We start from the raw sequence: 18,436 nt of genomic DNA on the forward strand, positions 1-18,436 counted from the left end.
GGTGACATCTGGGACAGCAGTGATAATGAGAGTCCCACGAGACAAAAAAAAACTACATACACACACATCCTAATACACAGAATCATACAGACACGTGCTGCCACAGTCCACACACCTACCCTCTGCAGGATGTCCCATTAACTTCTACTGTACTGTTAATTGTCTGTGCACCAAAATTTAAACTCGAAGGGAACGCAAGACTTTAAAACTGTGCCGCAAAGCAAGGCCCGAACAGCACAACGCTCTCACTTCTTCACCTTCTTTTTTTACCTAGTTTCAAATAAGATAAAGAATCCGCAGTTTGTTTCTGTCTTTGTCTGATTGTGTGTGTTTGTGTGTGATGCAGTGTAGTCCAGCTTAGCCCATGGCCTGGGGCAGTGAGCTGCATTAGCAGCGCTGAGTGAGCCGCCTGGTCTCTCCCTATTAGAGCGCTGGTGGCAGAGGAGTGTCACCGCCCAGCAAAGACACACGCAGGACGACAGAGAACATAAATACCGCTAGACACACACATACACACATGAATACAGACAGTGACACTCCACAGAAGGACAGATAAATGACGCTTGATACAAACAAGACCAAATATAAAGAAGTTTATTTCTAATGAGGGATACAATTCTGAGAAATAGTTTAGTTTTTTGTGGAGATGCTCTCCTCCCTGCCATCTCCCTAATATTTAGTTCTTGCCAGAAATTCCTCATCAGATTCAAGTCAGGACAGGATTCTGGTTTTCAAAAGTAGAAAATAGTATATATCGGTAAAAGATTATCTTAAACATAAATCTGTGTCTATAATTTTCAGCTTGATTTGTAAATATTTTTTTGCAATTTCAAAACACAACTCGAAGGAACTCACACTATCAAGCTGTTACAAAAACTCAAATCACTTCTCATAAATCTTTATACCTTTAATATCAATTGTAGAAGAGTGACAAAGTATAAAGGTCCAATGTGGGGGAAAAAAGTGATTTAGGTTGATTTTCAGTTCAGTTCAGTTATTTATATAGCTACAATGACATATATACCTTGACATGTGCAGTTCACTGTTAGCACATTTTGCACCTTTGCCTTGTGGGGGCAATAATCTCCTCCCATATACTAACTGGTCTGGGCATCCCAGTTTGCTTTCAGGATTCTGTGTGTTTTGACAGGTGAAAAACCGATTGATAGATTGAGAGAATACACTTCAGTTTGCATGACACAACAAACAACTATTGTTGTCTCCTTTGAAGCTTTATAGCTAGGATTTCTATTTAAAGTTGCAGTATGTAACTTTTATTATTAAAATATTTTTTCACACTTTTATTGAAACTGTCACTATGCCGTGAGAGTATAGTATGAGACAAAGTCTGTGAAAAATCTTCTTCCAGTGTAATCTAAAAACAACCAATAAGAGCCTGGAGGGTCTTAGTGCTGTCAATGACCCTCTGTGTGGTGCTCCTCTTCCCCCGCTCCCTCTCTCCCCTTCTTGCTCTCTCTGCTACAGCTAGCATAGCCTAACATTAATAAACCGTTTTTCTGTAATGGTAAGTTGCTTCTCCGCCTTTAACACATTTAGCAGCGAGTGCATGAGGATGATTGACAGCGCTAAGACCTTCCTCCTGGCTCTAATTAATTGTTTTTGGTGAGGGATGTTGCATTTTTTTCAGATTGCAATAATAGTTCTCTGGAGGAAATTGGTAATTTCACAGATTACGTGTCTCACAACAGATGGCGACAGCTTTAACATATGTGAAAATAAACTTATTTCCTTTTTTTCCAATCAAAGTTACATACTGCACCTTTAATATCATATTTATTTTGAGTTTACATACCAGTGTGCCATACAGGCTGGCCTTACCTTGCACCCTAAATGCATTTAATCACTTATTCTTATATTCTGTTGCCACTTTTAGGTTGATGAAAGCCACTTCTCTGTAAAATATGAACATATTTCTGCAAAGGGAGCAGCCAAGGTTCAAACACGTTTTTATTGTTTGTAGCTGATTATAGTCCTAAGAGACTTTGACTGCAGAGAAGAAAACTAACCATGTGCTGAAGAATGTTGAATTATTGACTTGTATACATGCAACATTTTGTATGTACAAGCTAATCCACATAACAACAGCTGAGAAACAACTCTGTCCTCTTCTGTCACGTTAACCTCCTTTCTGGTTTGTGCGCTGCTCATCTTCCTATCCATTACAGTTGATCTCAGCTTGCAGTGTTGTCTTGACCCATCTGTACGTTTGGACAGTTTATAGTGTGGAGAATCAATAGGTCTGATTGGGAGGTCATGTAGGAACATGGTGCCTGGATAACCTCCAGAGATCCCGTTCAATCCCTGATCACGATTCCTCCCAGACTCTAGATGATCAGTGTTGTCAGATAAATTAAAAGGGAGTTATTTATAAATATAGATATTCATAAACATGAAGTTGTCCATTTTAGAAAGTCTTCCTCGATGTGACCGTCTCATTTAATCTTATTTGAAACACTCTTGCAAGTTGAGAAGCTCTTTCTAAAGCCAGGATTAGAATAAAAATCACTGCCTTCCATAATGACAGAAAGAGACATAAAGATTGAAAACCAGATCCAAACTTTTTGCCACGCTTTTCTTTGTCTCAGTAAATAAACATTTTCTTAAACACAATTTCCTAGCAGAGCCGCTCATAATCTCCTTGCATTAATCCGTCTTTCGTTAGCCTTAACAAAAGCATGGAAGGGAGCCAAAGAAGAGGGGCTAAAACCTCTTTACTTAAATCCTATTCCCACTCCAGACCACATAAACCCTTCACCTCTTTTACTTTAAGCTTCGACACAAGCCTTCCTGCTTTCACTTTTTCTTAAAGACTCTGGTTGAAGATTAGTGTCTATCCTTTGCAGCGCCAGTATGGACAACGTTTTAGAAAATTTAGAAAGTAAAAAGTGTACCAGTGATGCTAATCCTACAGGCTTGACCTGACTGAAATTACAAGACCTCATAATAAAGATGCAGCTAATTGGCTTTCAAAAGCAAAGACACTCTTGTTGTGTTTTTGAACACGCAGCATCTCTCAAAATAATTTCTACTTTTGAAAAAGTCAACATTTTCACACTTTACCACCACGAACATAATACGTTTTATTGAGATTTTAAGTGACAGACCAATACAGATGACTAAGTGTGGACTAGAATAAAAAAAACACAATTTCCAATTTAAGAAAAAAGATTGAAGAGTTCCTTGTGGGATGCTCAACTGTGCAGCTTAACTTTTCTTTATACTTCTCCAGATCCTTACAGAAGAGTGGAGTATATATATTTTTATGTTTCACTGTTTATCACCACTTTGTGTTCATCTATCACATAAAACCCACATAAGTTAAAATTCAAGTTTGTGACTGTAAAAAGAGAAGATTCAAATAATAAACTCAAATGTTTGAATAGTTTTGCAAGCTTTTGTGGACTTTGTGAGCATCAATGTGACAACTGAGGTTTGAAATTTCTGGTCAATGTAAAAGAATGACAAAAACAGACATCGGTAGATCGGGATTTACATTTCTCATCAGATTTTGTGATGGCTTGTAACCAACTTTAATAACCAAACAGAATAATTTCCTACTCTATGTGAAATCTTCATTTCCTTTAAGCCTTTCCAAATGTACTGGCTCCCTTTCTCTTTCAGTTGCCTTACCGACACTTCTTGGCTTGGAAGAAAAGATAGTGGCCAGATTCCTGTCAGAGTGATGTGCTCGCAGGGGGCTTTCCCATCTTTTCCTCTTACAGTGAGTGACACTGATACACTGACACACTGTAAACATGCCCGCGCAGCACCCGTTTTGTGTGGAGACACAAAGCCAGCGGAGGCAGAGGGGAGCGACTGCGAGCCACGATGGAGTGCGTGCATTATGCGAGTTAAATGCACGCGAGCAGGCGAGTGTGGCGGTGTGTAAATAGTCAATAATAGCCGACACTTGTCAGCCCTCTGCTCTGCACACACAAAGCCTGCAGTTGGGTCGTTGCTGAACTCCGCCTCTTCTACCCCACTCCCCATTTCCCATCTCTAGCCCCCCTGGTCCCAAACACACACAACTGGGCCTCTCAAGCAGATATAATTATGCCTATTGTACCCCTTGAACACACAGGCAACACGCATGCAGACACACGCACTTATCTGTGCTAATTAACACACCCACCCACGTGCCTATTCAACCTAACTGAGTAAAAGATGGCTGCCAGCACTCCATCTGCTCCTGCTCTGCTCTCAGCACACTGGGGCAAATAAGAGAAGGGGCAAAACTAGCCAGAGAAGGCGGCAGAGGTGAACAACCCATACATCAAGTGGTAATCATTTATTTGTTCTCATGTTCTCAGACAAAATCAGAAATCAGAGCTAAATTTCAGCGCATTTGGGATAAGTTTGCATGTGCATAGCCGCACCCTCATCTGCATGATGCAGTCCTGACACTAACCCCCACCTTGTGCCCTGCTGCGTGCCACATGGGACAGAGGCAGAGAAGAGGCGGGAGAAGGATGATGTGCGACCCGATGATGATGGGGGGAGGCGATGGTCGATAGGGTTGTGTTCCAAGAGCCCTGGGGATGCCACGTGCTCTCCGTCCTCCTCTGTCACACAGCGCCCTGATGCACCCAGGCAGCCCGAACACAACAACAACAGGACAGCCGTCACACAGCGGGGCAGAGCTCTGCCTTAATGTGTCCCGAGTTAATGTTTAATGAGTACTCCGCATTCAGGCCGCCTCATGCAAAACCTGAAAATGGCTTTACTATGTTGGATTTGAGAGCAATGCGTGTTTATGCTTTGTACTGCTTGTACTTTCTGGAGGCTCGTGCGTGCGTGCGTGTGTGTGTGTGTGTGTGACAACTGTTTACAAGAGTCCGTGGTGTTCCAGACGAGTGTATCTATTAATGTATTCCTGCTCTGAGTGCACAGGCACAGATTTACAGTACAAACAGACATTGTGTCCTCACACGCCGCTGCTCTCCATGAGGTCTCTGTCACCTCTCTGCTGCACCTCTGGAGAGACTCATGACAATCACTTTTTAATCAGTGAACAGGAACCTTACACAGCTTGTGCATAATCCAAATATCAAGGTGTTAGGTGAAAATACACAGAAACATGGAAGAGCAAAGAGCTCTGAACTTATTTTGTTATTTAGGAAACTTTTGTATTTTGTTTTGCATCATAATTGCAGGACAACATAAAGTTAAATCAATTATTTTTTTTATTTTTCAGGCAGATTTAGATTTGAAAAATAATAATAATTAAAAAACAAATATAAGTTTTAGGGGGGAAATAACACGCAAATATACAAAAGTTACATTTAAAATACTTTAAATCCTTGTTCTAGGAGGTTGCAGCGTTAAAACCCATCTTATAATTAGTGACCAAATTATTGCATGTCTCGTTTAGTATTTTATTGATCTGTCCTTGTTAATGAATTGAAAGTCTTTATGGCATGAAGGCCATCACCGCAAAGAATTAACTCACTTCAGATTCTCCTAGATTCAAGTTGGAACCTAAATATTAGTATTACTTCCAGTCAAAAGAAACATGCTGGCAAAATTAAGAGACTACTTTTGACAAAGTTAAATTTGCAAGGTATATCAATCAAAAGATTTCATGACACAATTCATGAAATTTTTTCCCTTTTCTTTAAATTGAGTATTTTGAGGTTTAAATATTAATGAAAATCTAATCTCAAAGGCCATTCACAGAATTATTCACACTCTCTGCAAGCTGATCAGCTTGCCTGTTGTTTTCCAGTAGTCTGAATGGATGTGTGTTTATAGGCTGCGCGCTGTCATGTCTATTGAACGGCCGAACATCAAACTGGGACCCGAGGGACAAACGATCGATCTGTAATGTAGCCTGTAAGTGACCTCACCACCTGGTGAGTCCCTGTAGAATCTAAGTTTGCACTACAGGGCCACTTAATGCAGCATTTACACACTTCCACTGATTAAATTCACCCAACCTTCAACAATGAGGACTGGATTTCATGTTGGACTGGATTTCATGTAAATCATATGACTTCTTTGCTAACGCATAAATATGAGCAAACTGTGTAGCAGGTGGATTACATAGAGCATTGCGGGGCATCTTCTGTGGACCACCATGTGGCTGCAGCCATCTGCTGGTCCTGTTTCTATTCCTCGGAACCTCTCATTAGCTTTCTGCTAGTTAGACTGGCTGCCTGGATCTGCAGGCTTTTACTGTTATTTTTATTCTTGTCCACAAACCCTCCATCTCTCTGTCCCTGCTCCAGCTCTCCTGCTTCAAATCCTCACTTAGACTACCAAGTCTCCCTTGTCTCATCAGGGTCCATCGTACGCACAAACACAGGCAAGGCCCAACTGCAGGCGCCGTTCAGTATGGGATGGAGTAGAGCAAGGGAAATAGGTCAGTCTGCCTGCACCCCTCCCCTGTTAAACCCCATTCACTGTCCTGGCTGGACGTGAAAGTGGGACAGGCGAGGGGACACGCACACACACACAAACACACGCCATGCACCAGATGGGTAACGTGTGTGTTTGACAAAACGGAACCTGTTGGGGTTCAAAGGGCACACGGCTGTGTTGTGTTATGTCATCAACTCCACCTTCCAACCGGTATGTTGGTGCTAATGATCAGCGTCCGCACATAATGACATACCTGTAAAAAAAAAATGGGAAAAAACCCAGAAAGACGTGCAGGTATGGAGAGAAAATGAGGTGGGAAATTAGAATTTTTAATTTAATAGAAGCAGGGCTGCCAAGGCATTTGCTTGTCATTATGTTGTGTCCAGATGGTGAAAGTTTTAGAGGAGAACTAGAGCAATGAACTGTGCCTCAGGTCAGTCGTAGCACAAATCTTCCTTTGAAAGCAGCGGTTCTCTGAGACCTCAAGACCCCAACAAAATCAAATCGAGTTTAAATAATCAACTAATGGAAAAAAATCAGTATGTAATGTAGAAACCATCTTCTAGCCCCTCTTGATGGCTGCAATTACAATAAAACTCAAGGGTTTAGAAATCAGAACTAAGATACATGATGAAACTGGACAGGAAATTCTGCAACTTCCTGAACAACAGTTGTCTTTGCTACACAATCACAAAATTGGACATTTAGACATTTCTGGAAAAACATTCCCCAAGGCTCACCGGGCCAAGACCCGAACCTATGAGGGCTGAATCGAGGAGGCAAGTCTGTGTCACACGCTCTCGCCCTGCGTCATCCAGAAGTTAGCTATTTTCATTATTGATCAGCTGAATAAACATATAAGATATAAGATAAAAGAAAAAATTAATTTATATTGAAGCACAAGGACTATTCATTCAGGCAGGTGCAAGATAGAGTTTGACTGGTCACTATACTTTATTTAGTGAAATGTTGATTTGAGTTAATACCTTTTGCCTTTTGAAGTTGAATTTGAAATTGGAAATGTTGGGAGTCATTTAGATGTCTTAGTGAAGGTAAAGCCAGCATTGTCTAATATGCATGGAAACTGATATCAGTCTTACCATGCTAATCGCTGTGATGACATGAAAAAAAATTCAACTCTAGTCATTACAACAACTTTTCTCTCACGCACACCTCTGATTCTAATACAAGTAGTTAAGACCAGAAAGACTTATTAGAACATTGTTGCTAAAGTGAAACTGGGCAATTGCTGATAATATAATATCTGGTGTCCCTTAAGAGCGTGCAGTGGACTTCACTGCACGCTGCATGCATGCTAGGACATCCACTAAAATATTCAAATACTTGAGATCCTCTCTGAAAATGCTTATATCTACCTATTTTAATAGTTCAAATATCAAGTACTGTAACATGTTTTAATAAACACAATGGAAAAGCTTTCTTCTTTATCTCCATTCTTGGAGGTACAGCCAATAAGCTCCTGAGAAAATCAATTGTATTGACTGGTTTGCAAATGCCAGGCAATAGTACATCAAGTAGAATCGGACCTATAGGTAGTTCACCTGCATTTTCTTTGAATGTAATAGATGAGACATCTGTGAATCTGTGAATATTGAACTGTAACCAGTGGAGGTCCACTGTACGTGGCTTAGGTGTTAATGAGGTATGAACTGAGGCTCAGTTTTGGGAAATGCCTATTTTTAACATCCTTATAGCGTTTTCTAAGATGAAGTTCACTAAGATGGTCAAAATGAGTCCATATGAATTATGAACATATACTTATCAAGGTGCACTAGTGTTTTATGTGTGAGATGACAGGCAGGTTAGACAAGCCTCATCACTATCATTTTAAAAATATTTATTCATTCTATTGCTCAAATAAAACTCTCATCTTTCATGAAATCAATTTTATTTCACTGTCCAAAAGCAAAGTTAGAAAGTTTTCTCATTAAATACGAAAAAGGCAAGTTATTAAATGAATGACCCTGTGTGCAGAGAAAAAGCAGACGTGTTCACCTTTACACAGTGGATTTACTCTCTGCGGATCAGCTGTAACACCTCCTGCTGTGTTTCTTAAGACCAGCTGACAGGACTGTGGCAGGCAGTCAGCCGCTCACACACACACACACACACGCGCACACACACACACACACACACACACACACACACACACACACCCACACACACACACACACCCACACACACACACACACGTACACTGAGCTTTTAGTCACAAAATCAATTTTAATTTTCACATCTTCATTAGATCTATCCAGAGAGACCCTCACTGGAGAAGCAGACCATGATGAAGCACAAAGACAGTTTGGTGATGGTTAATACTGAAGCATGAGATCAGCATCAATGCTGTTTCCCAAATATTTGCTTGTTTGTACTTTTATATGTTTCTATATATTGTTCTGACTCACATTCACTGGAAAATGCTACGTTTCTGACAGCCGAAGACAAACGTAAGCTCAGCTCAGTGTGCAACTCGTCTCGTTCAGCATCTGATTCTCACACTCACTGCTCATCAACTGACCTATATACCCCTAATTACACACAGCCTCACAAACCCATACACAGAGACCGTAAATACACTGAGAAATTACACATCCAAATGAGATCATCTACCGTGCTTATAAAAATGTTTCATTCTTTCCGTAGTTTTATACATAGCATTCCACGGAATATAATTTTACATTTATGAAAAAAAATAACACTAAAACTCATTAGGCACACATTAAACCATATATAATGGTGCTGGCAACATCATGCTTCTTAGCAGCAAGCCCTGCAAGGTCAAGATTGACTGGAAAATATTGCCAAGTGACTTGGGAGAACATTTACTTTCTATGAAAACAAGGTCCCAAAGGAAGGGTAACACAGTGGCTCAAAGACAACAAGGTTAATGTTCTGAAGTGGCCAAATCAAAACCAGAATGTCAATCTTATTGAAGCTTTGTGTCTGGACTAAAGTGCTGCAAACACCAATCAACAAGCAGCGAGAAAAAGATTGAGCTGTTTTGTAAGGAAGAATGGAGGAAATGAATTTAATATCCCACAATGTTTCTGAGAACAATTTAATAACCTCCTTTACTTTGTGCTTGGATACCAAAAAGCTAAACCATAAAAAAATTGATGAAATTATAATGAGAATACAATACAAATGCAACATGGTATCAGTGTGTTTTTGCATACATATGAAGTAAAACACCATCTGCTTCAGGACCTAAGGCCATTCTTGCCCTACTACCCTCTTTGCGTCTCTCTTATTTCCCGCTAATTTCTGTCTTCTGCAAAGGGATCGCAAAAATAAAGCTTGCATTCTTTCCAAACATAAAAATTTAAATGCACAAAGTGCTGAATATGACATCAAGCTCAACTTTTTTCTGTATCTTTCCCTGTCAGACACACTCACACCCAAATGAGGTTAATGAAGATGAATGTGAGGGCACCAGTCCTATTGACATCTTGTGTCTCTAATTGTGGCCCTGTTCTTCAAGGACATGGTGGGAAGACAAGCAGGGAGTGGACAGAAATAGAAACGGTGGGACTTTTGGAAGAGAGTCTGTCTCTCGTTTTCTTTAGTGTCAAGCTCAATTAAGTGCAGAATTTGACATTAGCTGGGGAAAACTGAGTGTGATGAGGAAAGCGGTGAAAGGAGGGACAGAGAGAGGGAAATGTCAAGAAAAAAACAGGAGGAGGAGGATGAGGGCCACCAGATCAGTGATCCAGAACGGTAAGCAGACAGAAGACACACGTTAGGAGTTCGGTCAAGCAGAGCGCTGCAGCAAACCCTCCTCCCACAAAATCAGAGACATAAAGGATAAAGACATTCCCATATCCAGGAGATGCAAAGTAATCAAAATCTCCAACACACAAAAAATGAAAAAAATTACAATGAGCTATTTGATTTCCTACCTGGAACAATGGAAACGGTGTCTCTTTCCCAGGACACAACACTAACATACTCCTGCACGGCAGCAGGAATGAGGCACTTGAACACTGCTACGTTGCCCCGCATTGAGCGCTGGTCCGCCACCCGCACAGTGTAGGGTTCCCTGAAAACTGCAAGTACACACAAAAAAAATATCATTTAATAGGATTTTTTAAATCTCATGTTCATTACAGACAACAGAGATGAAATAAAAGTCTTGAATAATTTAATATGTGCGTGGTCTTAAGACTGAATAGATATTGTCAACACATGAATGAAGAGTCCTGGGTGCATTTATTGGCACTCCTGGTAAAAATGTACATCAGACTCAAAATAAATTAATCTGTTATTGAAGGAGCATAATCTGACACTAAAATATTTAGAAAATCCAATCGTCAATGGGAGAACAGTTATTTAGTATGAAAAATACCAGATTAAAATGGATTGTTTTTAATAAAATGGTTGATGGAACCCTAAAACATATCAAAGTGTGTTCCAAGATTTTCATTAGCATTTATTTTGTTCATTTTTATTCAACAACTTTTGTGTTCTGCTCTGTGCCCATTTTGATTTATTTCTCTTAGGTTGGTGTTTATCTTTTCTGTAGATCCATTTTGAGGCTTAGGTCTGGAATTTCTTTTTCTAAAGTGGGATATCTTTAACAGAAACACGCAGGTTGACATAAAACCATTTCCAGAAATGTTTTCATCTTCATGGAAACACTATTTAAGAGGTGCTGAACATGGCCTCCACACAACAAAAATATAAAAATGGCGAAACACAAAGTGTGAGCTGAGTCTTTTGTGTGGACAGACAACAAAGTCGAGCATCTTCTCCATGTCACAATGTATTAGGAAACTCATAAACTACAGGACAAACATGTAATGCGCCTTTGTTGTTATGTAAGATGCGCTTAGAGGTTGCATTAATATGTTAGAGTCTTCTCAAAAAGGGATTTTTTTCTTTCTGCATGTGTAGAAAAGGGAAGCTTTTTCAATCTCTAAACCATTAAAAAAACACAGTTAGAGTTTCCTAAACTCTAACTGTGAGATCCATGTGGATCTGGGGCTCAAATATGTAAAAACCTTCTCATTTTAGGAAAAAGCTTTTCCCTGTAGAAGGGACCTTAGTTTAGCTCAGTTCCTGTCAATTAGTCTCCCCTCCTCACTTTTCCTTCTGCCACAGCTGCACCACTTCTCCAATGGTTAGTTCATCTGGTTTCTTTGTCATTTTAACCCTTCCTGCATATTTAAACCCCTGGTTTTCATTTGTTTTGTGCTGGATTTTATATTACACTCACACCAGTTTCATATCACGTTTCCTTCATGACACTAGTAATTATTTATGTGTCATTTAAAAAAAACTCTTCACCTTTCTACCTCTGGTTCTGCCTGGATTTGGGCCCAGTTACAAACCACATAACTGAAGTCACTGAAGCAGTTTTTTAATTTAAACTGTATGTTCATCAGAGTTTCAATGCACATCTAAGTAGCACTCTTTGACTTTCTGTTTCCCTTGAATATAAATGTCAATGAACACAGGCCTATTTCTTCTATCGCAGAACCAGCAGGCTGAATGTGGGTCCTAATTTCTCAATGGTAAGCGAAATAAAAAGTCAGGAAGGCTCACTGTAGCTAATAGGAGCATGTATTCTCACCAATGCTCTCACGTCAACTAGTTGTCCACGACCGATGCCAGAAAAAAGCTTTTTCTGTCCAATCATTACAAACATAAAAAGTTAAAGCTCCGCTGGGACTTCAACAGGGACAGTGTCCTTTAGTCTGATCCTTTAGTCAGATCAGACTGTCACATGAGACGAAGTTGGAAATTTTAAGCAACAAACACTTTAGGTGTGTTTCATGTGAAACAAAAGACGAATATGTGAAAATAGACTTTATCTCTACTATTAAGTCTTCTACATGGAGAATCTGTATAAGACTTAGGAGAATCTGCAAAACTTTGGGCCTGTTTATCTTCCAAAGGAAGAAAAAAAGTTAAAACTATAAAAAGTGGGTTGTTTGGGGTTTTTTTTAGCATTCATCCATCTAAAACAGAGGCCAAAATCACATTCCTTGACTCTGTTTGATGCACAGGAACAGTCACCCTCAGCACACGGTACTCCTGTCTCTCCTCCTGTTAGGCTGGCTGCCCAACAGAAGAAACTTATTTCAACATTTTGATCTGTTTCTTGTGGCCATGAGTGTCATCTGGTGACAATAAGGGAGGGTCCGACGGTGGGAGAACGAGTAAGTCAAGAGCTTTATCAGGTTTACGAGTCACAAAATGTTCCCACTTTCATGGCCAACTTTTAAAGCAGAAAAATATGATGAAAGGTTAGCATAAGAGAGCTGGACAATCTTGAGAGATTGATCAAATTATATTTTACAATGGGAAAGTTTATCAAATGAATAAATGTAATGTAAATCTTTAATTGATTTTTTTTTCGCCCTTTATATTAAGGAATACCTTTTAATATGATAACAGAAACAACACTCAATTTCTTCTAGTCTTACTTCTCCTTTGACCAGATATGACTCAGGCCGCCATTAAACAACACAATCAAGAAAGTCATTTTCTAGCGCTGGTATGACATCAACACCATTTGTGCACAGAACTTCACAAGGATATAATGCACAGAGCTTCAAAAACCATTGGGAGTTTGTTGGTGCTTTGGTTTTATGCAGGTTCAGGCAATATTTTACACTCTGTTGAATGAGCAGGAGCTCATTAGCAAAATGACATGAAAGCTAGGATGTATCTGAAGGTTGCTAAGAGACTGGTTTGGAATCCCTTGCCTGGTAACAGACACGGAGATAGCATGCACGCATTCCCCGCTGCAACAGGGGAAGCCATGCACAAAAATGTGCATCTTCTTTAAATAGGCAAACCAGGCACAGGAAATCAGCCTGGTTCTTGTTTTAACAAATATTTTCAAACTCATGTATTTCTAATTGAGTTTCAGGTGTTATCACCAGAAAGCAGTTGGCCAGTGATCCTTGTTTATAACCATTCATTGGCAGAGAAAGAGCAAAACTATCGAGAACCAAATAAAAATCTGCATTCCGTCCGATTGTGACCTGATCGCCATCGGTGCCAGGGTTTGACGAAGGCCGCTGGAGGCAGGATGTTTGCTCCGAGCTAATCCCCCCCTCAGCTCTTGAGGCTGGGCTTTCTGGTCATGTGGGACCGAAGGCAGCAAACCGGCTACCGCCTCGCTCAGGGTCCCGGCTCAAATCCCCCGCTTGGCTCTTGTATTAGTATTAGAACGAATATGAGTATTAGTTCATGCCTGTGTTGGGAGGCAGAATATGGAAACAGATGTTGATGGCAGCAGGGAAGGAGGAGGGACCAAAGTGGCCTGAATGAGTGAGAGGAATAAGGTACAGAGCAGGACAATGGATGTGGTTTAAAGGTAATCCAGCTGTGTGTTTGAAGTTTCTGTTAATTGGGTTCTTTGTTTATATTTCTGGGCCAGAAACCCCAAATGTACTTCTTCTTTGAAACTCTGGATGAAACTAAGCTTATATAAAGCAGCCTAACATTACCAAATTAATCATAATAAAAAAAGAAATAAATATTGGTTAGGTCTGTCAATGAAAGAAAATTACAGAAGCATTTTAGTCTGGAGCAAAATGAAAAGAGGAGCCAAAAAAATTTAGAAAAATAATTGAATGTAACAGCAACAGAGGCAACATCAGGTCAAAATGTCCCAAATTAGACTGCTGCAGTGTCTGCTGATGTTTGATGATTGATCATCTATTCTAATGCACTATGGAAAAGATTTTTTTCCCTGGCATTTGTGAAATAAATCAATATATGTTGTGCCAAAAAGATGACAGTGTCTACTAGGGTTGCCAACTTTTTGAACACCCTTTTTTCAGGTTGAGGAGGGATTATCAACAATATGTATCACCCAGGAAACACAATACGTTTACCTGAACAAAGTCAGAGTGAAGGTAGAAATTTGTGGATGTTAGATTATGATTGCTAAAATTTGCTAAATAGCTAAACCTTTATTTCAGCAAGCAAAACACTATTTACCATGTTAGCGTGAAATGCTAAAACGATATAAAATGCAGCTTTTGTTTGTAGCTTTTAGTCATGTATTTGAGTTAAATTTAATAATAACAAGAAGCATCTTTTGCTAAAGAGCAATTCTTCCCTTCAAAGACACTAAACTGAGTTCAGTGTCACAGTTTGAGCAGCGCCAAAGGCTTGTTGCTATATAGTTCAGAGCATGGACTGGTAACCATGGTAGACAGAGATATTAAAAAGTTACAGCTTTAAAAGTATTAAAATTATTAGTAAGTTTCAGACCCAGAAGCCGAAGTAGTGGAGCCTCCTGTACAGCCTACAAAGGGGCGACAATCAGTTTTTACCCCTCAAAATGTTGTATGCAAGATACATTTTTAACATAACAAAGTGAAACTTTTCCTTTAAAGCACAGGTTTCCATTCTTGTTTTCATCTACATGCTTTATATGTTGGAATGAGACATCTAAGTTATAAAGGAGCAAGTCTTTATCTTTCACTTCTCTGCCATAAAATACACATTACAAAATGTAACATTTATTTCACTTTTAATTATTATGCAGTGTTGAAAGACAGTCCATGCAAATGGCGAAATATATGCATTGCAAGCAGAGATTTAATGTATGGCAGATGAAAGGCGCAAGCCAATCCAATTTTGCATCCAAGCATTTCTTTGTGATTGCTGAAGTGCTGAAGTGCAAACGTTACAGTGGACAGCTGCAGATATTGTGTATCTCTAATGCAATCCAAAAAGATTAAATGTTTTAAAGATGGAAGATTTAGTTAGGAACCATAGAGTCCACTTTTACTCTAAATGTTAAAGCTACAGTAAGGCAATAATTACCATAATGACGTAGTATGTTTTTTTGTTTTTAAAGTATTAATAAAAACAATAAAACTATATAGTTTATAGATTTATGAAATCTTGCATTAGCTTTAAAAATGACATTAGCCTGTTTTGTTCTGTTGTTTTCTCAAGTGACTGGAGTTTCTTTCTCGTTTTTTTGAGATGGAAATATTTAAAAACTCCATCTGCTGAATGAGTTTCATTCAGCAGATGGAGAAGCTGAGCGGCTGATGTTGAAGCGTTTCATCACTTGCTCTGTCTAGTAAAGGCCGAAGCCTGATGTGGTGAGTGATGCAGATGTTCTCTCTGCAGACTCTGTTCTAGGTCAATCTGTGTTCAGGTCAAGGGCTATTTTAGGGCAGGTGATTCAGTGTGGGCTGGTTTTTTTTTTTTTTTTGCAGCTGTCAATCACATCTGTTCTATTTTCTGCTTAAATCACTGTCTGCCGCTGGTACTTACCAGCTTTGATGCGGATGTTCGGGCTGCGGATCTTGCCCGCCTGGTTCTCGGCAGTGCAAAAGTAGTCGTTGTCGTGGATGTAGCTGTTGTACGCGGAGGGCGAGAACGGGTACAGCTGCAGGGTGCCATTGGCGTGCACATGGCGGATGTGGGGCACGTCGTAGATGTCGTCGCCAGTGGCCAGGTACCAGCGCAGTATGGCGCTGGGGGTGCCCCCTGCAGGACAGGGCAGGGACACCCCCACTGAGCTGGAGTAGGTTACCCTCTGCAGGGAGGCATTTACAAAGTACAGCCTGGTAGAGCCCACATCCTCACTGTGTACTGCAGAGGCAAACAGACAAAACATTAGCACTTCTTACATGTCATATGTGGTGGAAACACCAAAACAAAAGAAAAACATCACAGTAGGCAAGGGCCAGTTGTTATTATCTATGTATACCAATGTGTTACAAAGGTAAGATTAGAATAACGCTACAATTTTAAACTCTGCGCAGTATTTTAAGGATTTTCCCCTCATAAATTATTCAACATTTTGTTGTTTTCCTAAAAACCTGTGTTCTTCTTTTGTCATGTTTTGGTACCATTGACTACTATTCAACCTGAATTTATTGAAAGCATCACTATTCCATTTTGATTTTATACATCAATATCAACTAAGCATTGTGAAACCCATTAAAAAGCATGTAATGATCAACACATTTAGAAGTATGCCTTGCTTTTTTTGTTTTGAATTATTAAATATTGTTGTTAACTGTTATTAAAAGCAGTAAAGCCATGTCATGCATCTTTACTTCAACATTTATATTTACTCCATGTTATCACACATTGGAATGGCCCTCGCCCTCGCCTGCATCAAAACAACAGAAACAAGTTTAAAAGGGTGGGAACGTCCTTCAGACGTGTTGCAAAATAATCAAAAATAAATGTATGTCAAATGTCCAGCTGCAAACATCAGTCATGTGACTCAAAAAGCCAGGGATTTGGGCTAAAGCTTGTGATGGTTTAGGTGGATGGGACAGGGTGGGGGGTGGAAGGGGAGGAGACTGTTACCTTCATACAGTTTGTGTGCAGATATACAAAGACAAACAGAGACACGGGGAGGGAGGGAACTCGCTGATAGGTTATGTGATTGGAATTTCTATGCCAGACGCAGAGATTTAAGTCTGTTTAATCTCCTTACATATTTACACAAAAACACACACAAATACACACACGTAGCCATGTTATTCATAGGCTCTCAGATTAAACACACACACCTCCAACGGAGAAAAGGAGAGTTAAAAAAGGAAAAATTCAAAGGGGGGTGAGGGGGGGGCAGGTTTGGGAGTTATTAAAAGAGGAGTTAATGGGGGGACACTTTTGATGGACAGATGTGGTATTTAACCACTGATGACTCTAACTTTCCACATTATCTCATATACACCCACTGACCAAATGGTTCCTCCCTTCAGTCCAGGACAGATTTTATTAAAGGTCCTCAAAGATACCAAAAGATGTAAAGTTTGGGTTACCAACTGCATAAAATCGCTATTTTTTTCTCTCTACATTAACATTTATTTACAAACTTTCACAAAATTGACTGATCAAAAAAATAAAATTACATTTTATTTGCTTCTTTATCTTTTGTTGTTGTTGTTGCTGTCGTTTCTTTTTGATTTTTTATATTATCACTCCGCTTAGCAGTTGTTCAGCTTTGGGAAACACTGAGCGCAATCACTTGTTGCAAGTACAACATTCAAGAAGCAGAGATATTTTGCAAAGATTTCACCTTAAAATACAATTTATATCTTTTTGAGTCTGTAAAGCTGTGAAAATTAAGGCTCACTTCCTAGGATTAAACAAAAAATTGTACATTTTGGAAACACGTAAATGGCTACACGTGAACATTTCATGTGTGTAATTATTATTACTTTAATGTTAACGTTTTCCTCATGTGGCACACTATGGCATACAGTGAGGGAAAGATGTGGTGGTTTTGAATCACAAAAGGGGAATAATAGAACCCGTAATAAATATCTCAGACATTGCCAAAGGCTTTTACAAAGAGGACGGTTTTATAGAGAGATTTAAAGGCAGTTAGAGATTTAGTGCGCACGATTTCAGTGGGCAGGGAGTTTGATGATCTGGGGGTGGGGTTTGAGAGGAAAACGCTTTATTTCTTGTTGTAACAAACGTTGACCTGGAGGTAGTTGGCAAGGCCCAAACCATTGGTCTCCGTGGTCAGGAGGGCGAAAAAAAGATCAATAAGTCAAAGATGTTTTTAAGGACATTTGGGTTAAAGTGTTGTTTTCTTCATTCATGGGGAGAACAAAATTTGAATTTTTGGCCACTGAGAGACTAACCAAGGAATATTTAAAGCATTGGAGTTGATCTGATTTTGACGCTATCAAGACCAGAAACATTTTTGATTTAAGATTAGAATAAAATATTATTGTCAAACTCCTGGACAATATTATTTGAGAGACAATAAAGATAGCTGGCTACGAAATTCTTAAATTCACAGAAATTTCAGGCCATGCAAAATTTAAAGCAATGACATAAACTTTTTTATAACATCAGTCAAGCTTACTTTAGATATGATGTGTCACTATAGATGAATGCAGATGCAGATGAATTGACAGAATTGTACTTTTTAACTTTTTCTTATAATAAATTAATGCAAAAATATCCAATCAAACATGGAAACTTTGTCGTTATTGTTAATATCAATATTCTGTTACAGAATAAAGGAGAAAGGCAGCCATCTTATCCACCCGATGAGGTTTATCAATAATTGTAGATT

General features: G+C 39.4%; 1 protein-coding gene across 1 annotated transcript in view; it reads right to left on the minus strand.

Annotated features, from left to right (window-relative positions):
- Window positions 1-18,436, minus strand: part of LOC129368605 (cell adhesion molecule DSCAML1-like) — a 64,242-nt gene that overhangs the window by 35,599 nt on the left and 10,207 nt on the right. Inside the window, 2 exon segments of the mRNA XM_055043650.1 lie at window positions 10,302-10,448; window positions 15,655-15,975. Coding sequence (XP_054899625.1) covers window positions 10,302-10,448; window positions 15,655-15,975 — 468 coding nt within the window.

Source organism: Poeciliopsis prolifica, unplaced genomic scaffold (genome assembly GCF_027474105.1).
Source record: "Poeciliopsis prolifica strain line A6 unplaced genomic scaffold, Auburn_PproV2 SCAFFOLD019, whole genome shotgun sequence".
Taxonomy (NCBI): Eukaryota; Metazoa; Chordata; class Actinopteri; order Cyprinodontiformes; family Poeciliidae; genus Poeciliopsis; species Poeciliopsis prolifica.